General features: G+C 33.2%; 1 protein-coding gene across 1 annotated transcript in view; it reads right to left on the bottom strand.

Moving 5' to 3' along the window:
• LOC127557246 (thrombospondin type-1 domain-containing protein 7B-like) overlaps window positions 1-19515 on the bottom strand; it is a 570574-nt gene that overhangs the window by 155395 nt on the left and 395664 nt on the right. The window contains exons 10-11 of the mRNA XM_051990636.1: window positions 8511-8643; window positions 4951-5054 (exon numbers count right to left, since the gene is read on the bottom strand). Coding sequence (XP_051846596.1) covers window positions 4951-5054; window positions 8511-8643 — 237 coding nt within the window. The remainder of the gene's footprint in view (window positions 1-4950; window positions 5055-8510; window positions 8644-19515) is intronic.

Below are 19515 nucleotides of genomic sequence, written 5' to 3'. Positions count from 1 at the left end.
TCTATGCTTTTTCTTACATATATGCCATAGATTTACTTTAATCTCTTTTATGAAATGTCTCTGACATTCAATTTTTTTCCCTCTATTCTTACTCCCACTCTCAAAATGAAGATGTCGGAGAATCCAAAGCAATTTAAGGTAAAGGTACCTTGGCTCTGGGTAACAGAAGTATAATTCTATTAAATATAAATCTTTATCAATACACTTTGAAATTCAAATTGTCTCTATTCAAGCACCCTGCTAGTACTGAGAGTCATGTTGCCTGATAGAATGAAATTTTGCTTCCAGTTTCAATAGCTGTTGAGGTTAATTATTTAAGAAACATCACCACTTTATTTCCACTCAACTCTATTTTAGCAATGATATATAATGGAGAGAAATAAGAAGGACTATGGAACTTAAAAAGTAAATATAATTCTCTATAATGTCTTTACTTTTATTTATTGTTATTTTTTAGTCATTTCATTCATGCCTGACTCTCTGTGATTCCCTCTGGATTTTTCTTGGAGTGGTTTGTCATTTCTTTTCTCTAAAACGCCACAGCTCCCTGGAAATACCAAGGACTCAAACCTGACTTTTGAAGGACCTCAATATCAGTGTGAAGACTTTAAGGAAATAAAAGGTCATTCAACCTTACAAATACATTTGGGAGCTCTCAGAATTGAATAAAAGTGCGATTGATATGCTTTAGTTTTCAACTCCCCTCTCTACTCACAAAAGATAAATTTAACTGACAAATTATTTTGTTTTTCTTTAGCCTTTAGCTTTCTTTACTATATAGAATGCAGGAACAGATGAGTTTCAATGTGAAACTTTGGAAGGAATACTCACAAAACTGATGTTACATATAAATTTTTTTATCTGAATATATTTATTATAGCAACCATGTTTATCTTAATCTTCATATACTTGTTTAAGTTCCCTATGATTGTTTCTATTACAATGATGTGGTATTTCTCATTAAATTTTTGTTGATTGCCTGTCAAAAGACTTTCTTTTAACACATTTTTTGGCAGGCAAACAGGACAGGTAGGAAATTTTTACTCAAACACTGTGGTACAGTAGAAATCAACAATATGCACACCTTTTCTTTGAATTTATGATGTAGAAATATATGAGAAAATATTTTTTTCTTTTCACCATTTTACATCACAAATTCATGTATTAATGTTTACTGATATATTTTATGATATCAGTTCCCATAAGCCTCCCTCCTAAAAAACCCTCTTCACATCAAAGATAAATAGGCAGACAAAACCTTGTGACATGACTGCTATGTCTGAGTGTATAAACCATTCCCTCCTGGGAAGTCTCCACTACTCTAAGAAGAAATGGGCGGTCCCTTTCATTTTTATATACTAATGTGCTGAGCATTATGCCAGAAAAGTTTTATGTAAATCAACTTTTAATGCATTGGGAAAGCTCACTAGATATTGGCATTCTTCTGTGAATATTTTTGTAAAAGAAAAAACTGTATAAATATATGTGTATATATACTCTTTAGAGTAAATTTATAATTTCACATAATGGGTTCTGTTTCTTACATTTATTAAATATTATTGATAGTTTTCATTTTATATAGCAATATTTTTACATATGTTCCCCATCAGCATTACCATTTCCCCTATACAATATAAGCTTTTCCATGAAACATAATAAATTACATAAAATCTTATAAAGTACAGTCTTATTTTGAATTCAATTTCTTACAGTTATAGTGCCCTAGCTCTCCAAGGAAAGAAGGAATGTAAATTTCCTAATTTCTCCTCAAGTGCCAAGAGTGGTCATTTCAATTATATAATATTCAGCATTGCTGTAATTTTTTTGTCATTGATATTATGGCAGTCATTGTATATTTTTATATTAGATTCCTTTAAATAAATATTAGCCCTGTTCTAATAGAGGGTAGGTAACACACAGAATAGAGCATTAGACCTAAATTCAACCTTGAGTAAGCAACCTATTTTATCTGCCTCAGTTTCCTCATCTGCAAAATTCTATTAAAAGCCAGTTACTATTGCTGCTTCTATTATTGTCATTCAGGTACTGTCCACCAGAATACCTCACTAATTTATTTTTTCAGGTCTATACTGTTTGAATAAAGAAAACTTAAAGTTGATTCTGTTATTTATGTTTTTGTCTATTCAGAATATTTCTAGAATGCCAACTAGATAGTATGTATCAAATGGAAATAATCACTTCTTTATTTCCTAGTATAAGTATATAGCTTATTAGTAAAAATTACAATGTAGCAGGAATAAGAAGATTTTTTATGGGATAAAACACCCATTTTTAGTTACATCTAGAAATAAATTCTAGTGAAATTCAGGAAAAACAAACCAAGAAAAAAAAATCAGATGAGAGCTCTCAGGTCCCAAAGGAATCTCTTTATGTCTTCAAAAATGAAAATATTTGGTAACATAGAAAGAAAACAAAAGTATGGCTGGTTGATTTCCAGTTCTCTAATCTATATTAGAATTTTCCAGAAGAAGATCCTTTTGTTTGGTCACCAAGTTGAAAACACTAAAGGACTTCATTATTCTAGTATGTTCCCAAATTTAATGCATATTTTGATTTTGAATATGTGAAAAATCATAAACATTTTCATCCCAAAAGACGCTTTTTGACTCTTTCTCTCTGAATGTAAGATTCAGTACCAGCATCAAATCATCGATTTAGAGCAGGATAGGAAATTAGACTTTGTTGAAACCAAACTCTCATTTTGCAAGGTAATATTTGGTTTTAAAAGAAATGTGCCTTACAATGATACTGTTTGAGGATGTATTCTGATGGAAGTGGACCTCTTTAATAAAGAGAGCCTTAATTGATCAAAGATGGACAGAAGCAGCTACACCCAGAGAAAGAACACTGGAGATGAATATAAACTGCTTGCATTTATGTTTTTCCTCCCGGGTTATTTATACCTTCTGAATTCAATTCTCCCTGTGCAACAAGAAAACTGTTTGGTTCTGCACACATATATTGTATCTAGGATATACTGCAACCCATTCAACATGTAAAGGACTCTTGCCATCTGGGGGAAGGGGTGGAGGGAGGGAGGGGAAAAATCGGAACAGAAATGAATGCAAGGGATAATGCTGTAAAAAATTACCCTGGCATGCGTTCTATCAATAAAAAATTATTAAAAAAAAAAAAAGAAATGTGCCTTTATTTAGTGTTTTGTATTGCTAATTTGCTTTGTATTTATGGTAGCTCACTAGCATGATCAACTTTACTTCAGTAAATGTTTTACCAACTTGTTCTTCAAACACTGTTAGTAAAGATGCATTTAGTTCTCTATTTTCCTTTCCTTAAGGGTAAAACTAGTCATGAATCCATTATGATACCAATAACTTTTCCCAGATTATATTTAATATAATTTAATATAATCTGTTAGTAGTCATGTAGTTACTTTACAAAAAAACAAGCATTTCTTTTAAAACCTCATTTCATATGAGTTGGGATTTTAAAGAAATTGGCTAAAGAGAAATTTTTCATGCTGATGATTTACAAAAAAAAAAAAACTCTCCAGATTAAGTTATTTTTTATGATTAATGGAAATTTAATTTTTTGAAAGTCATTTCCCTAATGGTTTTAGAATTGAAAACAAAGTTATACCCTTTCCCAAGCTCATTTTTATAAAGAATGTGGGGCCCCAAAAGTAATAATTATTCATTAAACATTAGTCTTTATATCTATATCATTTTTATGAATTGGAAATAGCCATAGCTATAGAGTCTCAGATCTCAAAATTCCCTTATTAATTCAATATTCATTCAACTAGAATTTATTAAATACTTTTAGTTCATGATAGTCATAATTAAGCATTGGTTATACAAAGACAAAAATTAAACAGTCTCTTCTTTCAAGAAGTTTATATTCTCCTTAGAGAGAGCTTATATATACACACACAGATAAGTACATACAAATTAAATAAAACTAATTTGAGAAAGAGCACAATAGGGATAAAATACTAATAAGAAGGTAAAATCTGGAAAGACATCTTGTAGAGTAGCACTTTCGATAGCCCATAAAGGAAGCTAGGGAATATGAGAGGGAGAAGTGAATAGAAAGAGAGCGGGCTACTCTGTTCAAAGGTACAGATTGAATATTAAGTACAATGAACACCAAAAAGGCCAGATGGGCTGGAATATAGAATGTATGATTGAGAAGAAGATGAAATTGGTCTGTAAAAATAACTTGGAGCCAGTAGTGACTGCTTTATATGCCAAATAGGAGAGTTAATTTATCTTGGAGTGACTGAAGCTTCCTAAGCAGGAAAGGGACACAATCAGATTTGTGATTTAGGAATACCAATTTAGCAAATTTGTGAAGGAAGTATTCCAGCTCACCTATTTATGACTATCAGTGCACTATATTTATCTATTTTTCCCAGCACATGGGACAGTATCTACACATAGTTCTATGGTTTCCAATTTTATTCTCTAGCTCATTTTGCATATGAGGAAACTAAGGCAAACAAAGTTAAATGACTTGCCCAGTTCACACAGCTAGTAAATGTCTGAAGTTGCATTTGAAGTCAGGAAAATGAGTCTTCCTGACACCAGGCCTAGCATTTTATCTATTTTGTCACTCATATCAAATATCAAATATCAAAATATGTTGATAAATGAAATGAAAAGCCACTCTGCTAATCTTGATATTATTGGAATTAATTGGTTAATACCTAGTGTGTAAATAAATTGCTATTTGAGTATTTTGAATTTTTAATCCTTAATTACCTATCCTGGTTATGGTGGAACCATTCAATTTCAACATTAGACAGCTTCACACTTTAGCTGTAACTCAAAGTAAACTTACATAACTTGTAAGAAACAACTAAATATTCTTACATCTTTATTCACATATGTTGAAAACAGATAAAATATTCAAAAAGATTACATTTTCAATTCACTTTCCAGGATACATGTTGATTAAAAATCAGCTTACCTCTTGTTTGTAAACCCTTTCCACAAGCTTCACTGATGACTGTCATCCCTTGCCTGACAGATTCTGGCACCAGAATGCATGAATTCCATTTATGAGGCTTCCAACTGTGAATATAAAGAAGAGAGATTTCTACCATTATTCATATAATTCAATAACAATATTTATTGTTAATTTCAGGTTGAAATTAACAAATATCAGACCTGGAAAGGTAATTCAGAATTACAATAAAAAAGGACACAAAACAATAGATTTTAGACTCTTGGGATTAAATTCATGTGAACTGTCAGTATGTTCAGTGCCTCAGATTCATGATAAATGTAATCGTTCCCCACATTGACCTTGGGCCATATTAGAAATGGAACAATGAATGGATATAGGAAAAAAAAAAAGACCACACCTAGAAAAGTGATCCTTTAGTGAACTCTGTTAAAAAATGCCCTAAAGGCCCTTGAGTAACAAGGGCATAAATGTTTCATCTTCAGCAGATATTGTGTCCATGATTATGTTACACTTAGTTTTAAAGAGTAACACAGACTATTTTGAGATTGTAGGGACTCCTTAAGGATTTGGTGCAATTCAGAAGTCTAAATAAGATCGTAAGGATAGCCATTTCAGTGAAAATTTCTCCCTTGTACTTTTTCACAGAAGAGAAAAAAAAGTTAACCTTTATCTGAAAAGAGTGCCAAGATTTGTATTTCACAGGTAAAATAGTTTCTAAAGAACTTTTCCCACTTTAAATTTTATTCTCTTCCTTGTCCAACAAAACTCTCTTTTTTATGACCTTCAGGGCAGAAAGTAAGTTTTATTCTTTAAATCTACCTAGCCACAATGATCTAGAAGTGATTTCTGCCTTAGATACAGGTATCAGTCTGGCTCCTTCGGCTGAATAATGGAGTTGCTGTATTTATGCACCTCATGTGTTTGCCAGTGGCTCTGACGATCCTTTTAAAATGGCATTTGAGATTTCATCAGTTTTGAGAATTCTCAGTGGAGAACTTACTTTGCCAGTGTAGCATCTCTCAGACAACTTATTTAGTCACCTGACACAGAGGTAATAAGTAATTGACACAAAGTCACATGACTAGTCTTTCTAAGAGGCAGAATTTGAGCTTAGGTCTCTTTGATCCCAAAATTGGCTGTGGATATCATAGATTAGATTGCTTTTCAACTCTAATGACATTCAATTTACTATTTATCTGAGGAAGAACTATTATACAAAAACATCAATATCAGTATTATGATGAGTTGAAAAATCGATGGGATATTAGAAAATAGTAAGGGATATTTAACAAATTAGACTTGAATTGATTATTATTGAAAACACAGGTATAAGTACACTCAGTGCATGCATAGATTCTTTAAGTATCATTTTAAGAATTATCGTAGAATCAATCTTATAGCAGTTAAGATAGAGATCTTAGTCATTTTTTTAAAAATTGGCTCAGAAAATTTCGAGGTTACTTTAGCTGGACTGACGAATCTAGAGCTAAGCAAAAAAATATATTTATCTGCTTATTTCCCCACATTTATTAGAGCCAGAAACACAGTACCAATTAGATCTTTTGGTTTTAGAAACTCAGAATGTGAAGACAAAAAGAACTTTTTAGAGGTTTCTCATCCAACTCTCCCATTTAACAAGATGAGGAATTTAATTGAATTGTCCAAGGTTACATGCCTATTACATTTTGAACTATAGATTTTCCTAAGATCATTCAAGGCTCTGGACAACTGTGTATAACTATATTTGGTGAAGTATTAATCATTGGTAGGAGTTTTCTCACTGGAAGTTCCCTTCATTAATGAAAACAACAACAACAACAACAACAACAACAACAACAACAAAAAAAAAAAAAAAAAAAAAAAAAACAGGTTCTGTTCCTACACTCTCTGTTCTCTTAGTTTTTTTTTTTTTTTTGTAATTGTTGTTGCTTCCACCCACCGTTATTATTTTTTTTAAAATGTAGAATTCTGAATTTCTTTTTCTGTAATTTAATTCCATGATCCCCAAGAGCAGGGATTATGTTTTTGTCTTTCTTTTTTGTCCCTAGAACTTAGCACAATATCTGAAACATAATAAATGCTTGCTGACTGACTAATATCCTAAGCTTTTTACCCTTTTTACTCCCTTTTAAGACAAAATATATAAGGAGATACCTGAATTCCTCTTAGTTATAATAAATCTGATTAACATAAACCTGGTGAATTGTGATAAGCCCATTCTGACCCTCAAGCTTTGAAGAAACTGATAGCAATGTATATTTTGTTCCAGTGTTTATTCATTTCCTTCCAGAAACACTTATCAATCTGATTCCCTTAAATAAAAATGATGTATGCATCAATAACAGAGACCACATCTCTAATAATTTAGAGTAGTTCTACGACATCTAATCATCATCTGAATTGCAAATAGCCTTCTTATTTTACTTTTCCCCAAGTAACTGCTATTCTTTTCTAAATATCACTTCCTCCTATAACTCATCTCTTGAAGTCAACAACTGAAGTAAGAAAGAAAATGTAGAATGCATTTTGAAAGACAAAAGATAATTTTATTAAGGTACTTTAAACTGTGCTATGAATGATAAAATGTTTATATACATAGTTTTTTTCACTTCTTAAATCAGGAAGATATAAAAGGAGTTATTTTTAACACAGACAATATTAAGCAGTAATTGCAGAACATTGAAAACTAACAAAGCAAAATAAGCTTTTACTATTTTAAAACCAGATGACATAAGTTTATCTTACATTGGGCTCCCTAAACTAAAGATTAAAGAAGGGTAGGTTTACATTTTATGCGTCTGAATAAATATGTGCATGTATATATTTCTAATTCATTACTATTTATGATAATCCAAAATCTTCCTTGTCAATATCTGTATAGTTTCAGGGTGGTTTTTTTTTTTAATTTCCTTTTCCAAAAAATGAAATAGTTTTTGCACCTTTTATTTTAATCCATTAAAGGTCTCTAAATATTATTGGTATCTTAACATTTTCCTATTTTATCCTCTTATGTGCAAAACTAATTCCTATTAAAATTGCATCTACATTATTTCTATAGACAAAAAATGAATATTTGGGAGAATACCCAAAACTAATAAAGTTTGTATTTTTGGTTTTTGATGCCATTCTAAAAGGGCTTTTGACCTATCACAATTCAGCTCTCCTGCCAGCATGCAGCAAAAGCTTCTTGATATATCTTTAGGCTCATAGCATATGACTGACACTTAGAAGTAAGATGGAATAGCAGAGGCAGAACAGCTGAGTTACAATGTCTGTGTTTATGGATGGTTTGTATAAAGAGATTTTTTAAAAAAGTCTTTCATTGACAAGCCCCAAAAAAGCAAAAGTATAATTTAATGTTACTAAAATTATTCCTTCAAGGATAGTCCAAATAGGAAAGGAAATTAGTGGAGATCAGAAGGTATAAAAAGCAGATTAGTTTTTCTCTTTTCTGAGATTAAAGGGACATATAACTTTAAATAAATGGAAGAAAATAATCAGCAGCATATGCTAAGGTTGGTTACTGAGCTATTATATAATGATATCATAAAATCAATTACCGGTATACAGGACAATATGTGACATCTTCACATTCCCTTTCTTCAAACAAGGTATCTGGACATTCTTGTCCTCCGTTCATAGCCTCTTGAATGACAATCCTATATCTGGACTGTTTTATTAATGTGCCATTTTCTGAAAGAAAAGAAAAATAAAATGACAATATATTAGTCATATAGCTTTATAGACCAAGTTTAGACTACATTTGAAAATTCATTAGGAAAATTGCACTTGGGAAGGAATTTGGAAAATGATAACTACATGCAAAAATAAGGTAGCAACTTTAACAATCAACCTCTGCTAAGAATTTATTTTGCTTCTTTTAAAATAACTCATTAGCATACATTTGTATAAAAATGAGTTACTATACTATAAACTTTTGGCAAAAACCAATTAATTCAGAATTTAGTAGGAAATAGTAGAAAGAATGTTGGATTTAAAGTAGAAGGAATAGAATTTGACTGTTGACCCTTCTATTCAACCTCTGTGAGCTTGGACAAATCAGGTAAACTCTGATTTTCTAATTTATTAAATGAGAGCATTTTAGCTTTAATCCCCTTTCTAGTTCAAAATCTATGATCCAATGAACAGAAAACAGCATTTTTAATATTAAAAGGCCCCAAATATATTATTGTTTATCCTTTAGAGCACCCTGACATCAGGGAAAGGATGCCATGATATGCAAGTGAATTAGATTTAAATGAGAGATTGCTGTGCAAGATCATCTGCCTCACTTTCCCCTCCAGAGCCATCTAGGTCTAGTGACCAGAGATAGATCAGGATGACTGGAGATGGCCCTGAATGCAGAAAGTAGGCTTTTTAAAGTAAAGTCTTCCACAGGTCTCAGTTTGACTGAGTCACAATTCAGTGATTGAGGCAAAGAATCTCCTCTTTCACCTAGTCCAAAAAAATCTAAGTAAATAAATAAATAGATGAATGAATGAGTCTGAGAGGGGAAGAACAGATTAAAAATGTCACCATTTGGCTCAGTCCAGGAATATTTTTTATTCATTTGGATCGAGGCATTGTCTCTTATAACTTTCTCTTAAAAGAAAAATACATGGATCATAGGTTTTCTTGTCACTACTAATTGGTCTATATTTGGCCAAGATAAGCTCTTTATGCTTATGAGAGAAGTTAAATGACACAGCGGATAGAATACTAGGCCTGCAGTCCAGAAGACCTCAGTTCAAATCTGGCCTCAAACATTCACTATCTGTGTGAGTCCGTAAAGTCACTTAGCTTCTGTTGCTTCAATTTATTCTTTGGTAAACTGGGGATAAAAATAGCACCTACCCTCAGGGTTGTTCTGAAGATCAAATTAAATAATAATTGTAAAGGGCTTAGCACAGTGCTTCACACATAAATGACAGTGCTGTTGGTGGTGGTGATGTCAGTCTGCTTTGGAGGCAGGAATTCCTAATTTTAAGCCCTGCCTTTGATGACTATCAGCTGTGTGAATAAAGAGACATCAAATAATGTGAGTTCCTCACTATGACTAAAAATTATTGACAAGTGACAATTGAAAATTGCAATTGGTGGAGGGAATTTCCATTCTGAAAATTTTCTATCCTGATGAACTCACAAGTCTGGAACACACACACACACACACACACACACACACACACACACACACACACTCATTCAAAATTCAATGTGGATTTGTTATTAGACATTGTCCTTCATATCACCTGGGAAGTTTCAATTCAATAACATGATGTTACTGAGTACCTGGGTGCATGACAGATGGAAGAGGGAGAAGGAAAGGCCCAGAAACACATGTTTTACCAATCTTTCAATTTTACTGGCTGCCTTACTTACTAATGATGCCTTGGAAGTGCTTCAAGTTTAGAAAGTACCTTCTGAATCAACCAAAATAAAATAATGTAAATTACAAAATGCTAAAACTCTACTGCTCTAAATTTAATATAATTATTTGAAAACATTTAGCCCAAGTGTGCTCTGCCCAATGGGGTAATCCTATATGATAACAATAGTAATGATAATGATGATAATGCCAGATTATCTAATTATGGAGACATCAAATGTGTTGAGATTAGGCTACTGACTATGAATATTAACCATCTAAACATATGCAATTGAAAATATCAGACAGCAGCCTGCTTATTTGTTTGTTCTTCACCCACAGCACATGCTCCTGAAAACTGTAAGTTGGCTACTGCAATAGCATTTGCAGAACACAGTGCTATTTGAGTTCTGCCTCTTTCAGTAGGCATGATGCCCTTTTGGAAAATAAATGAACAGGCAACGAAATAAATGTTGATTCCATAGCAGGCTTCTAGCTCTAGCGATAGTGCTTATTAGCTATGCTAAAGGAAATTGGTACTTCTGTGTCCCCAAAGTGTCCCTTCAGCCTGGCTCCTTGCAGTGACCTACTAATCACGATGTTTGACCATCATAGTACTTAGAATTATCTGAACATAGCCTGCCCAGCAGAAGTGTGTTGAAATATGAATTAAATGTTTATTTACTGACGATATTTGTTATTGTTAGTGATCCTGTCAGGTTTGGTGATATCCCATTTGTTTTCTTCAAGTTTCATCAAAATTTAAGGTCTAAGTCTCATATACAATCACAAACATGTCCTCATGTGACCACTATTAAACAGACATATATTTTATTATCGCCATGTATATTATAAATAGAGCATCTTCTATGGACAGGGTAATATACTAAGCACTAAATATATAGATAAGGCAAATTCTTTACTTTCAAAAGAACAAGAAACAGTGCACACAAAATAATAATGACAAAAAAATGTCATAGACTTTCAGAGGAAGGAGAGATCAGTGAGGGAAAGAATGGTTTGGGAATGTTTGACACACAAGATGGAACTTTAGCTGTCCAGTGATAGAAAAATTGGAAAGGGGACATTATAGCTTTTCTTTTTTTAATTTTATTTTTATTATAGTTTTTATTTACAAAACACATGCATAGGTAATTTTTCAAGACTAATCCTTGAAAAATCTTCTGTTCCAAAATTTCCTTTAGGTGGCAGGTATTCCAATACATATTAAAATATATATTAAACCCAATATATGTATACATGTCCATGCAGTTATCTTGCTGCACAAGAAAAATTGGATCTAAAAAGAAAAAAAAATAAACAACCTGAGAAGGAAAACAAAAATGCAAGCAAACAACATCAGAAAGAGTGAAAATACTATGTTATGGTCCACACTCATTTCCCACAGTCCTCTCCTTGGAAATAGATGGCTCTCTTCATTACTGAATAATTGATCTGGTCTGAATCAATTCATTATTGAAGAGAACTATGTCCATCAGAATTGATCATTAATCAGGTTGTTGCCATGTATAATGATCTGGTTCTGCTCATTTCACTTAGCATCAGTTCATGTAAGTGTTTCCAGGCCTCTCTAAAATCATCCTGTTAGTCGTTTCTTACAGAACATTAATATTCTATGACATTCATATACCATAATTTATTCAGCCATTCTCCAAATGATAGGCATCCATTCAGTTTCCAGTTTCTAGCCACTATGAAAAGGCTACCACAACCATCTTTGCACATGTGGGCCGCCTGACTTCCTTTAAGGTCTCTTTGGGACGTAAGCCCAGTAGTAACACTGGTGGATGAAAGGGTATGCACAATTTGATAACTTTTTGAGCATAGTTCCAAATGGCTTTCCAGAATGGTTGAATTTGTTCACAATTCCACCAACAAAGTATCAGTGTCCCCGTTTTCCCACATTCCCTCCAATATTTGTCATTATCTTTTCCTGTCACCTTAGCCAATCTGAGAGGTGTGTAGTTGTATCTCAGAGTTGTCTTAATTTGAATTTCTCTGACCAATAGTGATTTGGAGCCCCTTTTCATATGACTAGAAATTGTTTCAATTTCTTCATTTGAAAATTTTCTGTCCATATCCTTTGACCATTTATGATTTGGCCATCAATTGGAGAATTGCTTAATTTCCTTTTTTTTATTTTTAATAACTTTTTTATTGATAGAACGCATGCCAGGGTAATTTTTTACAGCATTATCCCTTGCATTTCACTTCTGTTCCGATTTTTCCCCTCCCTCCCTCCACCCCTTCCCCCAGATGGCAAGCAGTCCTTTACATGTTGAATGGGTTGCAGTATATCCTAGATACAATATATGTGTGCAGAACTGAACAGTTTTCTTGTTGCACAGGGAGAATTGAATTCAGAAGGTATAAATAACCCAGGAAGAAAAACAAAAACACAAGCAGTTTATATTCATTTCCCAGTGTTCTTTCTCTGGGTGTAGCTACTTCTGTCCATCCTTGATCAATTGAAACTGAGTTAGATCTCTTTGTCTAAGAAATCCACTTCCAAGAGAATACATCCTCATACAGTATTGTTGTTGAGGTATATAATGATCTCCTGGTTCTGCTCATTTCACTTAGCATCAGTTCATGTAGGTCTCTCCAAGCCTCTCTGTATTCATCCTGCTGGTCATTGCTTACAGAACAATAATATTCCATAACATTCATATACCACAATTAACCCAACCATTCTCCAATTGATGGGCATCCATTCATTTTCCAGCTTCTAGCCACTACAAACAGGGCTGCCACAAACATTTTGGCACATACAGGTCCCTTTCCTTTCTTTAGTATCTCTTTGGGGTATAAGCCCAGTAGAAACACTGCTGGATCAAAGGGTATGCACAGTTTGATAACTTTTTGAGCATAGTTCCAAATTGCTCTCCAGAATGGCTGGATGTGTTCACAATTCCACCAACAATGTATCAGTGTCCCTGTTTTCCCACATCCCCTCCAACATTCCCCATTATCTTTCCCTGTCATTCTAGCCAATCTGACAGGTGTGTAGTGGTATCTCAGAGTTGTCTTAATTTGCATTTATCTGATTAATAATGATTTGGAGCATATTTTCATATGTCTATAAATAGTTTCAATTTCTTCATCTGAGAATTGTCTGTTCATATCCTTTGACCATTTATCAATTGGAGAATGGTTTGATTTCTTATAGATTAGAGTCGAAAATTGCTTAATTTCCTATAAATTTGAATCAATTCTCTATGTGTTTTGGAAATAAGCCTTTATCAGAACCTTTCATCTAAACATGTTTTCCCAGTTTATTGCTTTTTTTCTAATCTTGTCTGCATTAGCTTTATTTGTACAAAACTTTTTAATTTATTATAATCAAAATTATCTATTTTATAATCAATAATGATCTCTAGTTCTTCTTTGGTCACAAATTCATTCATCTTCCACAAGGCCGAGAGGTAAACTATACTATGTTTCTAATTTATTTATATCATTCTTTATCCCTAAATCATGAACCTATTTTGACCTTATCTTAGTATATGGTGTTAAGTGTGGGTCAATGCCTAGTTTCTGCCATATTAGTTTCCATTTTCTCAGCAGTTTTTGTCAAATAGTGAATTCTTATCCCAAAAGCTGGGGTCTTTGGGTTTGTCAAAATGAGATTGCTATAGTTATTGACTACTTTGTCCTATGAACCTAACCTATTCCACTGATTAACTAGTCTATTTTTAGCCAGTACCAAATGGTTTTGAAGACTACTGCTTTATAATATCACTTTAGATCAAGTATAGCTAGGCCACCTTTATTTGTCTTTTTTTTCCCATTAGTTCCCTTGAAATTCTTGACTTTCTGTTCTTCCATATGAATTTTGTTGCTATTTTTTCTAGTAGTTTCTTGGGAGTTTGATTGGTATAGCACTAAATAAATAGATTAGTTTAGGTAGTATTGTCATCATTATTATTTTTCTCGACCTATCCAAGAACATTTAATATGTTTCCTATTGTTTAGATCTGACTTTATTTGTATGGAAAGTGTTTTGTAGTTTTGCTCATATAGTTCCTGACTTTATCTTGGCAGGGAGATTTCCAAATATTTTATACTATTGACAGTTGTTTTAAATGAAATTTCTCTTTGTATTTCTTGCTGTTGGATTTTGTTAGTAATGTATTGTTAGGGATGTTTCTCTCTGAGAATGCCATGTATGCCATGTCACCTGGTAGGGTGGGGCCAGGAGGTAAAAAGGTGCTTGGCCTCTGAGACAGAAGGTTGTGTCTTACTGGTGTTAAAGATTCCTTGAGATGACCAGGAGTGTGTCCTCTTGCTAGATCTTGTCTTAGGACACAGTACTAACTCCTGGTGTCTCCCTTCTGTGAATCCACCTATGCAATGCTGAGTGGGCTAGGCACAAAGTAATTCCCAGAGGAGAATAAATATAAATAACCAGCTCTGAGTCCAAAGAGGAGAGTGAGGCAGAGATGTAGAGAGATGCAGACATGGAGAGATGCAGAAAGACAGACAGAGAGAGAGAGAGAGAGAGAGAGAGAGAGAGAGAGAGAAACGCAGAGACAAACATATGCTTGCTCTTGCTTCCTGCTAACTCCTGTTGAGATTACCAATAAAGCGAGGCTGTTTTGTACCTCAAGATCAGTTCATCTTCATGTGTATCCAGGAAAGATTGGTATGTATAGCCCTGGCAATCAGTGGCCTTGGTGGGAGGTTACAATGTATAAAAATGCTATTGATTTATGTGGATTTATTTTGTATCCTGTAACTTTGCTAAAGTTGTGGATTATTTCTAACAGCTTTTTAGTAAGTTACCATCTAAGGTTCTCTAAGTATACCATCATATCATCTGCAAAGAGTGATAATTTGGTTTCCTCATTACCTACTTTAATTTCTTTAATCTCTTTTTTCATCTCATTGCCAAAGCTAGCATTTCTAAGACAATATTGAATAGTAATGGTGATAGTGGGCAACATTGTTGCACCCCGGATCTTATTGGGAATGGTTCCAGTTTATTCTCATTACATATGATGCTTACTAATGTTTTTATATAAATGATACTGACTATTTTAAGGAAAAGTCCATTTATTCCTATATTCTCTAGTGTTTTTAGTAGGATTGGGTGTTGGATTCTATTAAATGCTTTTTCTATATCTATTGAGATAATCATATTTTTTTGTTAATTTGGTTATTGATATAGTCAATTATGCTAATAGTTTTCCTAATATTGAACCAGTCCTGCATACCTGATATAAATCCTACTTGGTCAAGGGGTGTTATCCTTTACTAATATTTTATTTAAGATTTTTGCATCAATATTCATTAGAGAGATTGGTCTATAGTTTTCTTTCTGTTTTCATTCTACCTGGTTAAAGTATCAACACCATGTCTGTGTCATAAAAGGAATTTGGTAGGAGTCTTTCATTCCCTATTTTTTTCAAATAGTTTATATAGTATTTGAGTTAATTATTCTTTAAATGTTTGTTAGAATTCACATGTAAATCCATCTGGTCCTAGGGCTTTTTTCTTAAGGAGATGATTAATAGTCTGTTCTATTTCTTTTTCTGAAATAGGACTATTTAATCAATTTATGTCCCCCTTTGTTAATCTGGGCAATATATATTTTTGTAGGTATACTTCAATTTCACTTAGTTATCAAATTTATTGGCATAAAGTTGGGCAAAGTAACTCCTAATTATTGCTCTAATTTCTGCTTCATTGGTGAAAAGTTCTTCCTTTACATTTTTAAGACTAACAGTATGATTTTCCTCTTTTCTTTTTTTAATCAGATTTACTAAGAGTTTATTTATTTTGTTGGTTTTTTGGTAGAACCAACTGAGTTTTATTTGTTAATTTAATAGTTTTTTTTTTTTTACTTTCAACTTTATCAATCTCTCCTTTTATTTTTAGAATTTCAAATTTAGTGTTTGGGGGTTTTTAATTTGCTCTTTTTCTAGCCTTTTTTTTGTGTGTTGCAAGCTTAATTCATTGATTTTCTCTTTACTTTTTTTCTTCAAAGATCTATCATATCTAACTTCTTTAGTATTCTATTTACCTCTTTAACTCTTTTCTTATTTATTTTATGGTTTGATTTATCTAGTTCTGAGAGAGCAAGTTTGAGAACTTCCACTATTATAGTTTTGCCATTGCTTCTTGCAGCTCTCTTAACTTCTCCTTTAGGAACTTCTAGGCTATATCACTTGGGGCATATATATTTAGTATTAATATTGTTTCATTATCTATAGTACCCTTTAGCAAGATATTGTTTCTTTCCTTATCTCTTTTAATTAGATCAATATATGCTTTTGTTTGATCTGAGATCAGGATGGCTACCTCTGCTTTTTTTTTTTTTTTTTTCACCTGAAGCATAATAGATTCAGCTCCATCATTTTATCGTTACTTTGTATGTAACACTCTTCTTTACATGTGTTTCTTGTAAACAACATAATGTGGGATTCTGGCTTTGAATCCAGTCTGCTATCTGCTTCTGCTTTGTGGAAGAGTCCACCCCATTCACATTTATGGTTTAAACTACTAATTCTGTATTTCCTGCCACCTTATTATCTCCAGATTATACTTTTCCCTTTCCTTTTCCCCTTTCCCTCCTCCTCTGGATTTAACTTATGAGCACCACTTGTCTCAAGCAGCCTTCCCCCTTTAGAATCCCTCCCCCTTTCTTAGACCTTTCCCCTACTATTTTTGTTTTCCCTTCTATTTAGCCTAGCCTTCACTTTTTGCCTTTCCCCTCCCTCTTTTCAATAAGGTGAGAGAAGTTTCTCTGTAAATCAAATATATCTAATATTTTCTCTTTGAGCCAAATCTGATGAGAGTAAGCTACACACAATGGTCATCTCCCTTCCTTCTTTCCCTCAAATGTAAAAGGTTTCTTTTGCCTCTTTGTGAGATGTAATTTCCCACATTTTTACCTCCACTTATTTCTTTTTCTGCTACTATCCCCTTTCTACCTCTAGTTCCTTTTTTAATGTTATAACATTAAAAACAAATTATACATGCACTATATATACCCATAACAGAAATACAGTTTTCAAGAGTTCATTTTACCTTTTTATGTTTCTCTTGAGTCCTATATTTGGAGGTCAAATTTTTTGTTTAGCTCTAGTCTTTTCATCAGAAATAAATGGAATTCACCTGTTTCATTGAATGCCCTTCTTCTTCCCTGAAATAAAATGTTCAGTTTAGCAGGGTGGTTTATTCTTGGCTGCATTCCAAGTTCTTTTGCCTTTCGGAATATCAGATTCCAGGCCCTTTGATCCTTTAATGTTTAAGCCACTAGATCCTGGGTGAACCTTATTGTGGCTCCTCAGTATTTGAATTGTTTTTTTTTTTTTTTTTTTTTTTTCTGGCTGCTTGTAATATTTTTCCTTGATGTGGTAGTTCTGAAATTTAGCCACATATTCATTGGAGTTTTAATTTGGGGGTCTCTTTCAGGAGGTGTTTGGTGAATTCTTTCAATGGCTATTTTACCTTCTGATTCTATGACATCTTGGTAGTTCTCTTTGATGATATCCTAGAAAAAATAGTGACCAGACTCTTTTTTTCTTCATGATTTTCATCAATATTTCTTAGATTGTCTCTCCTAGATCTATTTTCCAGGTCAGTTGTTTTCCAAAGCAGGTATTTTATTTTATTTTTATTTTTTCATTTTTCTTTTTTTTGGTTTTGCTTGACTCTTTCTTGATGTCTCATAGAGTCATTCATTTCCATTTGTTCAATTATGATTTTAGTGAATTATTTCCTTCATTTACTTTTTAAACTTTTTTTTTGTAATTGTTCAATTGATTTTTTAAATGAATTTTGTTCTATGGATTTTTTTTTTGCTTTCACAAATTCTCTTTTCCTGGAAGTTATTTACTTCTTCCAGTTTACAAATTCTGTTTTCCTGGAAGTTTTTTACCTTTTCCAATTCACAAATTCTATTTTCCTGGGAGTTGTTTTCTTCTTCCACTTTATCAAATCTTCCTTTTAATGAGTTATATGCCTTTTCCATACCTTCTTGCAAAGCTTTCATTTCCTTTCCCCATTTTTCTTCTAGCTCTCTTTTAAGATCCTTTTTAATTTCTTCTAGGACAGCCTTGTGATTGGGATCAGGTTATGTAACCTTTTGGGGCTTCATCTGGAGATGATCTGCTTTTAGTCTCCTCAGGGTTTGAAATCTGCTCTTCTTTTTCATCATAGAAACCATCTATAGTTAAAATCCTCTTTGCCTTTTTACTCAATTTTTTTTTAAGTTGGGATCTGCTTTTAGGACAACTAGGTTTTCTAAGCCTCCTCTACAAGCAGTGTGAAGTGTCAGCAGAATAGCTGCAGGTGGGCTGGGATCAAATTGAATCACTCCAAGTGCTGGGTAGACATGGCCAGGTCCCATCAGACTCCGACACTTTGGAGTTCACTCTAACTTTTATGTTTGTGTTGGCTGTTTTATAATTTTTCTGCTGATCTACTAGTTTGTAATCAGGACAGAGTAGCCAACACTGTGGTAGAATCCTCCCCGAATATTCTCCGCAGCTTGAAGTCTGCACTATCCTGTGGAGACTGCACCCAACCCTTGTCTGCACAGTATGTGATGGCCTTTGTGCTCTGCTTCTCTGCTTGTGCCTGACCAAAAACAGACCTTTCCTGGCAATCTTCAAAATTATCTTCTGTTGGTAATTTGCTGCACTCCCAATATTCACAAATTCTGCCAGTCTAGAACTAATTCAGAGGCTGATTTTGGAAATTAGTTGAGGGTCCAGGGAGGAGTTCAAAAAGAAGTGTGTGTCCTCTTCACCATCTTGGCTCTGCTTCTGACATTATAGGTTTCCAATCTAGTTAGGGCATTTGTTTTTATTTGTATTTAAGCTTATTAAGAGATATGGGCTTCTTGTGTTCTTGTGAAGTTCAATTCACTTCATTCAATATATACTTTATGCCTATTATATGGCAAAGATTGCAAGTGAGGGTATGAAGACAAGAGAAAAACCCTCAAGCAGCTTGCATCCTAATGAGGAAAGTGGCCTTTAAAATATAATTATATAAAAAAATGCATAGAAAACAAATACAAGGTCATTTGGGAGGGAGAGTCTTAGCATCTAAGTGGTTGGCTAAATAAGGAATGAGGGAGAAAAGCCTTACAGACAAGGTGTTGTTTTTGAACAACAAAATCTTGAAAAAACCCAGGGATTTCCCAATACATAATATATGTGTATAGA

Source organism: Antechinus flavipes, chromosome 3, assembly GCF_016432865.1.
Source record: "Antechinus flavipes isolate AdamAnt ecotype Samford, QLD, Australia chromosome 3, AdamAnt_v2, whole genome shotgun sequence".
Classification (NCBI taxonomy): domain Eukaryota; kingdom Metazoa; phylum Chordata; class Mammalia; order Dasyuromorphia; family Dasyuridae; genus Antechinus; species Antechinus flavipes.
Note: the sequence above shows the minus strand (reverse complement) of the source record. Positions and strands in the feature narration are given on the sequence as shown.